The sequence below is a fragment of the Danio rerio genome, chromosome 7 (assembly GCF_052040795.2).
Source record: "Danio rerio strain M-AB ecotype USA chromosome 7, GRCz13ab, whole genome shotgun sequence".
Lineage (NCBI taxonomy): Eukaryota > Metazoa > Chordata > Actinopteri > Cypriniformes > Danionidae > Danio > Danio rerio.
Window position 1 is genome coordinate 22,637,501 of NC_141027.1, and position 12,043 is coordinate 22,649,543.

The 12,043-nt window shown below is 34.1% G+C and overlaps 1 protein-coding gene across 1 annotated transcript in view; it reads left to right on the forward strand.

Moving 5' to 3' along the window:
- chrnb1 (cholinergic receptor, nicotinic, beta 1 (muscle)) overlaps window positions 1-12,043 on the forward strand; it is a 33,713-nt gene that overhangs the window by 13,649 nt on the left and 8,021 nt on the right. The window contains 5 exon segments of the mRNA NM_001253810.1: window positions 2,159-2,267; window positions 2,886-3,030; window positions 5,631-5,816; window positions 6,186-6,409; window positions 11,106-11,281. Of these exon segments, the coding sequence (NP_001240739.1) occupies window positions 2,159-2,267; window positions 2,886-3,030; window positions 5,631-5,816; window positions 6,186-6,409; window positions 11,106-11,281 (840 nt within the window).

Consider the following 12,043-nt stretch of genomic DNA (forward strand, 5'->3'; position numbering starts at 1 on the left):
AACTTGATGTGCTCATGTAAAGTTATAGCAAATATGACCATATATTTAAAAAAGCAACAACACTGCATCGGCGAAACACAGACAGTATAGGAAAACAGCTGCTAAGTTTAGCTAAGTTTACATTTAAAATATTTAAATATTTAAGTATGATAAAAAAGTAATGTAATATGTTACGTTTATTACATTTTCACTTGAAAAAGTGGGGAATTGGCTGTAATTTTGATGTTATTTCAGATGTAACTGCAATAAATTACCTAAAATAGGCTACTACATAGTTTCTACAACAAATTTGACAATACAAGAATGCATGTAACCTTAGCTTAATGTTCAGTGGAAATGTTTAATTTAAGGTTTCCGCTTTTACATGCCTTGATCAGTTTAAGATAATTTCTAAAATTGAGTTTTTAATAGAGATTTAATAGTGCATTTGTGTGTCTGCCTTTATTATTGATCAAGTGGTAAAGGTTGATATGACATTTAGCAGTACTAAAATTTTATGAATTTAAGCTGGTTATTCATTAAAAAAAGGACAAGCCATTCTTGTACGTGACTTTGTTCTTTGTGTGACGGAAATATAGGTAGCCTAATACCTATATTTCCATCCAAAAATGCGAATTAAATTTATATGCAAAATGGGATTATCGCATAAAAGACGTGCAAATAAAGCAGCGTTTCCATCCAATGAATTAAAGAGTACAAAACCGTCACTTCCTGATAAACTTAGCGCCAAATATCAATTGTAAAAACAGAATTTACTGTGGTAGAAGAAGCTGCAATCTTCTATCTTTTCTTTATTTAATAAATGACTTTCACCTCAGAAGACAATGCAGAAACACAATGAATGTGTGGTGGCATTTGAAGCCATGAGACGTGGAGAACAGATGCTCTTGACAGCTCCAGACGCACTGGAGGTAATTAATAATATAATAACATTTAATACTGAAATGGTTAGGGCGCTTTAGAATGACCAAAACAACAGTTCAGATGGTTTACAATGTGCTCAGCCAGCTGGTTTGTCCATTCACACACATTTTCATCAGCATATGATCTCTTATAACAAACCTTTTTTAAAATACATACTACAATTTGTTCAGTAAAAGTGTTACCATCAAAGTTTATGCGCATCTTTTCTTATTGAATAAAAAGTTTATCCTACTGGGTTATGTTTTTTATGCCTATTTTCAAAAGTTATGTGCATCTTGGCGTATCCATCAATCATTTTTTTATGTGCATAACCAAAATGCACATTAAAATAGGTGGGTGGAAACATAAGGCTAAGGCTAAAAATACTGATTTGTCTTTAAAAAAGGGGAAAAGAGCGACAGAAACTCTGAGTTTAGAGAATAAAACCTGCTCCTGACCAGGTTAGGTTCACAAAATTAATTACCACGATAACTGACTCTGAGTTAAAGTTACCTCTCTTTCAGAAACAGGCTTGACTTACCCTGCTTTCTCGAGTTTGACAAACCTGCCATCTTGAAATGGAAAAGCCAGAGTTTTTCTCATTTCAGGGTTAACTTACTCTGAGTTTTCACTTAACCTCCTTACTGAAACAGGGCTCAGAAGACTTTTTTTATCAAATTGAAGTTTTTTATAAATTTTGTAAATTTCTTTAATACTTAAAGACATTTTTAGCAAAGTGAAACCAGGAAATTGTTTTGAATTTTCATCATGTATTAGCATTAAAAATCTTATTTAATTTATATTTTCATTTGTTTGTTGGTTTTTAATTGTATATTTATTATAGAAATGTTCCTGCCATGAAAATAGCCTTGGTTACTAACATGGCATTAAATAAAAAATACATTACATTACATGTGTGCGTTTGTGCAAGGGAGAGAGCAAACACTGAGATCTGAGCTCATTTCTATTCGCAACCGTTCCAAAATTTGTCAATAAGGACCATCTGATTTTTTAGGTGTTTTATTGGGTAGCAAATTAGCATATTTCTGGAGAATTTTTGAACTTGCCTAAGACACATACCTACTATGTATGTACTTATTAAATCAGTGCAGTATGTGGCAACTTTATGTAGTATGTAATTGTTCTTGGAGACATAAGGCCTAGTCTATGTTTCTCAGCATTAGTCTGAGTGTTTTTATGTTTTAGTAACAGTTTACAAGTTTATGTGCACTTAAATTCCTGTTTGTTTGTGCAGTAATGATGGCGTGTTCGGTGTGGCGCTACAGGTCCATGTGCAGGCCTACAGTAACGGCCGCGTGACATGGACTCCACCAGCTCTTTACAAGAGTTCGTGCGGAGTGAAGGTAAAATTTGCTATTTTTTGCTGCTTTTGTAGGAAATGTGTAAATCACGATGAAGTAATAAAAGTCAGGTGCTGCATAATGTTGTAATTGTGTAAATTAGTGCTGTGTGAAACATTAACAACATGCCATAAAAATTCTAAATGTGTATTAATGCTTTCTTTTGAGCACGCATTGTTCTTGTTGATGAACGCTCTGCACCTTGTGTAAATTCTGTAGGAATAAGCATTAGTTATGGATGAGACCTTTAAATACTGTAATGAAGTGTAAAATCATAAGAAGTGTAATGGAGCGTTAAATCACAAGTGTTTATACTCAGCACAACTGCGCTATGAATATATTACAGCTGTACACTCCTGGCGAGAAGTTCATCTTTTAAAAACAAAAAGTCTCTCTTCCCTTTTCCGATTTGTTTGTAGTTGTTTTGTGAACTTTTCTTCCCTCCTCATTTGTAGTGCTGCTTTTGTTTGGCCTTGCTCTAGTTTGCCTGCGTTTGATGTTCTGTCTTGTCTATGTGTGTGAGAAAAGCATAGATGATTAAAGAAAGATCTGAAAGGAAAGCCTGTGCACACACTTACATGCAAAATCTCTTTTTTCGTTATCTTTTTCCTTCATCTGCAGGTGACATACTTTCCTTTTGACTGGCAAAATTGTACCATGGTTTTCCGCTCCTATACATATGATTCTTCAGAAGTGGATCTTCAACATGCCCTGGATAAAAGGGGAAAGGAAATAAAAGAGATCATCTTGGACACAGGCTTTAGCGGTAACAGCATGATAACATTCTCTTACCAGTCTTAAACAATTTAATATACAATTTACACATTTTTTCACCTTTTAGCATGTGTTTTGGGGATTTTTACCTTTTTAAAATTCCTTTAAATATATATTGTTTTACTTTTTCTAAATTGTAAAAAAAACAAATTGTATTGCTGTCATTTTGGTGCCCAAATTAAATTGACAAAAGTGTATTAAAGTAAAGTAAAATGTCTTAAAACAACTTTTGTGGGGGGGACTTGAAATTGGGGTACACACGTTTCATTAGCCTTGATTCCATCCAAAGATGCAATACAATTTATTAGCAAAACTGGAATGTCGAATAAAACATTTCCAATGCGAATAAAGCACCATTTCCAAACAAAATCGTCACTTCCTGATAAATTGGCAAAAGGTGTCAAATATCAAAAGAAAAGTGGAAGTTGCTGCATTAGGAAAAGGCCTATTTTTGTATACAATAACTTACTTGCTTCTGAATGCATACCATCAAGCTGAAGTTACAATTAATCATACCGGAGTTTATGTTGGAAGAAAGAGACGTGACAATTGGCTTTTGTCCAAGAATTAGGCCTGCACGATTAATCGATTTTGGACATAGAAGTTTTGGTTATGAAGTTGCTGGGGTTTTTTTTTAAACTACTTTCATAACGTGGCACATTCTTAATAGACACTGATCCCAGAACGCATACTTGGCAACCTAAAGACTGCTGCAACTGAGTAAATCTATCTAACTGCACATCACATGTTAAATGAGCAAAACATCAATTATGACCATATTTGAGAAAGGTTGGGTTATTTGGTGCAAAAAAATCAGTCAGTATTGACTTGTATACTGTATTTACAAGTATGTTTATCACTAAATATCAGAGAAGATATGATAAATATTCCCATTTGTGATAATCCAGCAAAATTACTTAAGAGTGGAAAAAATTGGGCCACTTTTCAAAACTTTTGGGCAGATTTTGAATGGTTATTGGGATGGAAATTATTCTTGGAAATTGTCTCTTTCTGATAAGTGAAAGCTTAAAAAGCAGACAACTGTTACAGCAGAGCCCACGAGCCCCTATTTCACTGCTCTGGAGATTAAATAAAAGCTCTGAACTCCCTCTCTGCTCTGTCAATGCATGTCATGGAATCAATATGAAAAATGTAACACAATCTTAATGTTAAGGTTTTATATATCTATATATAAGGTTTTATAAATGATTTGTTAAATTGAATTTAAAATACTGTAGTTATTTTCTGAATTTGTCATATCAACTGACAACTTACTTGGCTTCAATAAGTATTTAAATGGTTTTGAATAAACAGAAGAATAGTGTAGCAAACTTTGTGATTATGCACTGTTATGAAATTCCAACACAAATCGATTAAGTTAACTTAACACTTTTAACAAATGAATTGAACATAAAAAATTAAGTGGTCCCATAAAATCTCAAGAACTGGGCTGATTCAACTTATTTTAAATTAGTTAAAAATATATATATTTTTTGAGACTGCTTGGTCTTTCTTTGGTGCTGTTAAAACCCCCACATCAAACCTGGAGCTCTTTAATGAAATTATAATAAATCGTATTTTAAATCGAAATTCGATTTTTTTATTTTTTATTTTTGAAAAAAAAAAAAATTTTTTTTTGGCAAATCATGCAGCCCTACTAAGAATCCTATCCATATCATCAAAGTAATGAAATGTGTTCTTGCCACCTGTTCTACTGCGTCGTAGTTTTATTTTATTCTGGCATGGATTTTTGCAAGGCTCTTCCATTTATTACGCAAAATAGTCCATGATTTGTCATAGCCTTTTAGAATCATCTCCACTTGAACTTCTTGAAAGATTTGCATGTTCCACTGATATTTTTCATTAAGGACGATCGTCACTTCTTTTTCGTACAAAACATTTAAAAATGTTCGGACCTCATAATTTTTTGGTAAATAAACTATTGATACAATAAATTACATTTTATTTTATGTGGAGTAAAACAAAAAAAGTTGAAGTAAAATTAAAGAAAAAATTTAGCTTTTTCAAAAAGTAAAAACTATTTATTGTAACTGAAGGAGGCTTTCATGGAGGCATAAATCCAAATGCAGATTTTTTTTACGATGATTGTAAATCAGGCAAGGGTCAACAACAGGATCAACTGGGTACATATAGATAATCCAGAAGTGGTTGTCGATAAAAAGGCATGTAGTCAAAAATGAATAAAGGTAAGATAAATTAGGAACAAGTCTAGGATTAGATAACAAAATATTAAAATCAAAGAACATGGTTAACAGGGGAATGAAAATGCTATAGGTGTATAAATAGTCTATGTAATGAGGCCTTGAGCAGCTTCAGCTGTGAGTGTTTGCAATCAGACAAGATTAGGAACTGGTGTGTGTGTGTGCGGTGCATGCTGTGATTTGTAGTCCATTTGGTGGCAGACTTGTAGTTCTCCAGCGATAGGTATATATATATATATATATATATATATATATATATATATATATATATATAACTAAAATCCCCCACTGAGCTAGACTAGTTGAATGCACAATATCTTTGTTTAAACACTATGATGTATCCACCGAAAAAAATATTCTGTCATTTCAGAGAGTGGAGAATGGCACATTCGTCACAAAGTTTCTAGGAAGAATGTGCGAGAGGATCTGTATGAGGACATCACCTTCTACCTGATCATTGAGAGGAAGCCCATGTTTTATGTTGTTAACATCGTCCTACCCTGTATCCTGATCACCATCATTGCCATCTTTAATTTCTACTTGCCACCCGATGCAGGTAATGGGTCTTAAATTTGTTTTTGCTTCTCTATTGCCAGAATTAATTAGAACTTTTAGAAAATCAATATGGCCAGAAAATGAAGGCTCATCAATTCAAATGGCCTTTTTATTTGATTCAATTTTTATAGTCCTTGAACTAATAAATGTCTCATTACAGTAAATAACAGACATTTATACATCCATGGATAAGTTCCTGTGACAAAAAGATTTTACTGGTTTAGAGTTTGCCAGATCATAATTCTTAGCTGGTCTATTATTAACAACATGTTAATGTACAATTAACCCAATCACAAAAAAACACACATTTAGACTAGTGTACACTTGTATAAGCATGAATGGCTCAAGAGAAGCTATCTTTTCGTTTCAGGGGAGAAGATGGGTCTTTCCATCAATGTACTGCTGACTTTGACTGTCTTTCTGCTTCTGCTGGCCAACAAAATCCCAGAAACATCTCTGGGTGTTCCTATTATTGTCAACTACCTGATGATAACCATGATCCTGGTCACCTTTTCTGTCATCCTCAGTGTCGTGGTGCTCAACCTTCACCATCGCTCACCAAACACACACCAAATGCCCCTCTGGGTGCGCAAGGTCAGTTTAATAGACGGCAAGTCAAAAAATATGTACACACTGCTTATCCAAATGCATCTGGCTAGAAACTCATCTAAAAGATTGACTGTCAACCATATGTACCTTATGTAACTACTGTTGCTAGGGTCACAGTTTATCCACACAGTTGGGCTCTTTCAAAAATGCAGTTGTGAGAAAAAAGTTGGGGGTTGTTTTTTTTAACTACTTTTATAATGTGGCCCGTTCTTAATGGACACTGATCTCAGTATGCATACTTGGTGACCCAAAGACTGCTGCAACTGAGAGAGTAAATTCATTTGACTGCACATCACATGTTAAATGAGCAAAACATCAATTATGACCATATTTGAGAAAGGTAGCTTTATTTGGTGTGCAGAAAATCAGTCAGTATTGATTTGTATACTGTATATGTATAAGCATGTTTATCACAAAATAGCAGAAAAGATATATAATATTTTGGAGAAATATATATCATATTTAAATATTTCCAAATATTGTGCCACTTTAAAAAAAATTGGGCATATTTTGAGTGGTCATTTGGCTGAATTATTTTCTTAGACCTGGAAACCCTAATTTTTTTTAAAGGTGCAGGATGTAAGTTTGACACCCAGCGGTTGAACTAAGAATTGCACCATTGGTTTAAATCATGCAAGAGCAGATTGCTAGATCGACGACATCAACAAAGGCTGATTTAAACAGTGTTCTAAATAAAAGCAACTGCACACAATAGAAGGAATATTTGCCATATTAAAAGGACTTTTTGTTCTAACCAACACCTCGAATTGATATATTAGATACCGCTTCTGTTTATTTAAAACTGAACAACAGAAAACTGACAACGATCACCTCAGGTACACCTCATGTGTTTCATTCAGTATTAAATGCTAATAATGCGAGTTTGAATGCCATTTTACTAGACATTTATTGCCATACTACTAAAAGCAGCGCACATTCGTTGCAGTGCAGTGAGTGCACTATTCTGTGCTTTTGAATGGCTGTGTAAAAAAAAAATTATGTCAGGTTAAATCTGGTGCAAACAGCCAAATTGCTTATCACTGTAAGTCTTGTGTTGTTAATACACAGGGATACAATGTGACCTGGTGGCTGTTTCATAAAAGTCGTTTAGAAAAGCAGGGATTAACGTCAAAAACCTGACTTCAATCAGCTGAACTAAACTTCCACACTTAAATTCGTTCCATAACAGCAAGTTAAAGATTGGTTCAAATACATATATATATATATATATATATATATATATATATATATATATATATATATATATATATATATATATATATATATATATATATATATATATATATATATATATATACACACAGTACAGAACAAAAATTTGGACACACCTTCTCATTCAAAGAGTTTTCTTTATTTTCATGACTATAAAAAATTGTAGATTCACACTGAAGGCATCAAAACTGTGAATTAACACATGTGGAATAATACGCATAACAAAAGATGTGTGACACAACTGAAAATATGTCATATTCTAGATTCTTTAAAGTAGCCACCTTTTGCTTTAATTACTGCTTTGCACACTCGTGGCATTCTCTTGATGAGCTTCAAGAGGGTAGTCACCTGAAATGGTTTTCACTTCACAAGTGTGCCCTGTCATCTTTAATAAGTGGGATTTTTTTGTCTTATAAATGTGGTTGGGACCATTAGTTGTGTTGTGCAGAATGGGACCTGTAGTTGTTTTGTGTAAGCTTGGTTTATGGAACAAGTCCCAGCATACCTAATGTTTCATTTGTAATGTTTAGGTTATTTCCTAATTAATAACCTCATGTGGAACTCTGAATCTGCGTCTCATTTTGGAGGCTGCTACTGTCCACCAAAGGTTGCATTTTTAGTCACGGATGCATGCTTTGAGAGCCTTCATGACTGAATGAATCACACTAAGTCAACCTGGGGTGCTGAAATATAATTGGCTAAACTGACATTGGGTGGGTTAAAGAGACCAAAACAAAGAAAGCCATTCTGGCACGTAACACTGCTATTTTAAAACAGAATATCTGACTTTAGCATTGCTTTTCAGATAAACAAGAATGTTTACTTAGCATGTTTCTTAAATATCTGCAGACATATTATGGTATTTTTATGCTTTAGAGGAGTCAAAAACTTAAATGCAGCACCTTTAAAGACTATATTAAAACATAGAACACTCAAAGAGGATTATATATCAGGCCAACTAGCAGTAGATTGTAATTTTTCTCTTGACTTTGTGACGACATAACTTTGTTCCTTCTAAAAGACATAGAGCATGTTTTCTCAAAAAAATGTGGCTTACATGTTTACATTTCACATGACATGGGAAAATGACAAACGGCGATGAGGAAGAAACTGAGATACACACATAAATGTAGCTTGAAATGGATTTCACGCTTCCTAAATCATGATCAGATTCCAACTAGATATGCACAGAAATTGTCTGAATGGAAGTAAACATTAGCAAAACACAAAATAATCCTGCTTTTGTAATGAGATGCACGTCCCTTTGTGCAATTTTCAACGAGTCAGCTGCTTTCAGCAAATTGGCGGCTACATTGTTAAAATTACAGATGCAGTAAATGCTTCTATTTAACATTTTCTTTTATTCCAAACACCCCATCTGCCAATTACAAACTTATGAAAAAAGATACAAATGAAAACAGACTAAAATAGGCAAGAGTTAAAAATAGACCACAATTCAGCTTAGCAAAGAAGCCGTGCAGGAAAATAAAAGCATCTTTCCACAAAGCAGCCTATTATGTTAGACTATTAACCTTTATGATTGGCTGTGAGCTCTGTGTTATTTAAACTTACTTGAGGCACGGCCTTTCCATCATACTGCAGTGACCCCTTTACACCTTCTATTAACACCAGTTTCAAGTGGACAACATTGCATTCTGAACACATTTCTGAAATTATAGTGACAAACAGCATTTCTTTATTTAAATTCAGTTCAGTTTGGCAGGCCATTCACTCATGGCAACAAGGCCATGTGAAAATAAACGTGTGACGCAAGGCTGAAAGATTCTGTGCTGGGCAAGTGCAATCTGTCTCTTTCTTTTAGAGCCTTTGTGAAGTCATGCAGAAAAAGAGAGGAATCAGCCAGCTTTAGGTGACTGTTGTAATGTTATGTAATGCTATTAGTAAAATTCATTAGAATTTATTATTTTGTACAAAACTATTTTGGTTTGTGGGTCATTTTCTTCAAATAATATTTTAAAATATGCATTAATTCAGTCATACTTCTATATCTACAGTAATAGGAGTACATTTACAGATTGTTTCTTGTCATTCAGTTTCATATAATGAATGTTTTGCTACTTTGTTCTTTCTTCTCTCACTTTCAACTGATGTCCTTTTCACTCTTCTTCTTTAAACTGTCAAATTGAGTTACTTTTGTTTGACTGGTCATCTCATTTCATTTGACATTGATTAGCATCATTCTCTATGGTGGTTATGTACCTGTCTAAATCTTCAGTGCTAATCCTGATTGGATTGCTTTTGTAGTGTAAACATGAATGTTGTTGAATGTGAAAAGATCACGATGTGATTGTTGCAAGACATGACATGCAGGACACTAAGAAAGTGCACCACAACAGCTAGTCACACTTTTGCTGCCAAAATACACACATTACAGTTGAAACTGTTATTGCAATTCACATTGTTTTCAGTCATCTGTTTTCCTATTTGCCCGTAAGCTGTTTGTTCATTCAGTGTACTCATAAATCAAACTGAATCCAGCATGAAAAATTATGAGGAAAGGGTGTTGACAAAATACAAACAAAGTTGTCATAAGATGCATTTGAAGATGTGTTACTATCAAGTGGAAATCAAGTTAATCTCTGCTGACCATCTATTGATACAAAGTTGAAACAGGTTGATAGAGACTTGAGGGTGGGCTCTTTTCACTTAGGCTAGAAAGCAACCACTGTACCTAGCAAATGCATACAACTCAGGAGTACTCGGGAACCTGCAGGAGACGGAAAGCAGCAAATTTTCCATGACCAGCCTGCCTTCACTCATTTTCTTTAAAGGTCTCGTGAAACTAAAATAATTGTTTATGTTTGTTTTTGTCTGTTAGTTTTAAGGATATCTATTAGTTAGTGACAAAATTAACATTTATACCATATAAAACTAGTATAAAGGTCTAAAGCTTGCAGTTTATCACTTTAGGCAAACTTTTTTAATTTATTTTTTATGTGTAAATCGATCAACTTTTTTTTTTACATTATGTCATCAAATCTTGACCAATCAAATGCTTTTTAGTATCAAACATGTCCCACCCCCTTAAAGATGCTTCTCAGTTGCTTTTCATTTGATGCAGATGAGCTCAATCACTCTCATTGGCAAAGCTCCTTTGCCAAAACGAAATGCTATTGGCTGTTTTATTCAAGGGGAGGAGCTACTGTAGCACCCTCTTTTTATTTTTCAGTTGAAATTGTCAAACAATAAATAAAAATGCACATTTCAAAGCTCTTTACGGGACCTTTGAAACTTGTCAGTTTATGTTTAATCTCTATAATTTAAAACTAAGAGTGTTAAATGACACATTAGATTGACTTTTTCTAATAATGACTTGTATTTTGTGACAGTTGTGTATCTTGAGATACAAATAAAAAATATACAATCAACAATTGCACAACATATAAATATGACTGTAGAAACTCAGGTTTTTTTGCACTCCTCCTAGATATTTATCCATATGCTGCCTCCATACTTGGGAATGCTGCGACCTAAAGTGGAGACCCCTCTGTTTCTTGAAAAACCTGCCAAAAAGGAGAACATTCAAGCCATCAGCAGAGTAGCAGACGAGTACTTCATCCGCAAGCCTAGCAACATGAACTTCCTCTTCCCCAAACCCCACAGGTGAGCTCCCAGGTTTTTCTGTAGCTCCCTGATCATTAGGGTCACAGGTCAATTAGATTTTGCAGAAAAAATGGTAAACTCAAATTGACCCTCATATTAGGGCCAGTTCCTAGTGTGAGAAATTGACCTGTACAACTGTTTCAAGATAATAATTGCGATTACGCAAGCCACAAATACTCCATAAGAGATCATTTTAAACATTTTGAATCAATGCACTCTATGGCACCTTTAAAAATCTGGCAATCAAAAGTCTAAAGCTGAACTTTAATCCAAATTTGAAAGATATTGAAATTGTATGACTATGATAGTTTAACTCTTAATGCTGGCTCACAAAAAAACCTTGAACTCAAGATTAACATAACAGTGTCATCCGTTAATGTGGATGCCAAAATACACTTACTGTTATCTTTCTAATGCTTACTGTGAACGGCCTTCATAGGTTCTTGTTTCCATGTGGTTTAGCTGGTATAGTTAATTTTTATAATTATGAGTTAATTTTTCTAATTAAAAGTGTAACTTGAGTTGCTTTGCCGATTATGTGTTTTGTAATAAAATGCTGCATGTTTAATTAGAAAAATGCAAAACAGGGGCATTTCTGCTTGTGGTCTCTGACTCATAGACCTTGCTTGAGCACAGCTCAACGCCTGAGGGTTTGATTAATCCTTCGCTCTCACTTACACACTTTAAATCACCTCAACCAGGGAATTACACTCTCGGAGCTGCGTGCATCAGGGGTATATTTGCGTGTGGCAGGGGTGAGAA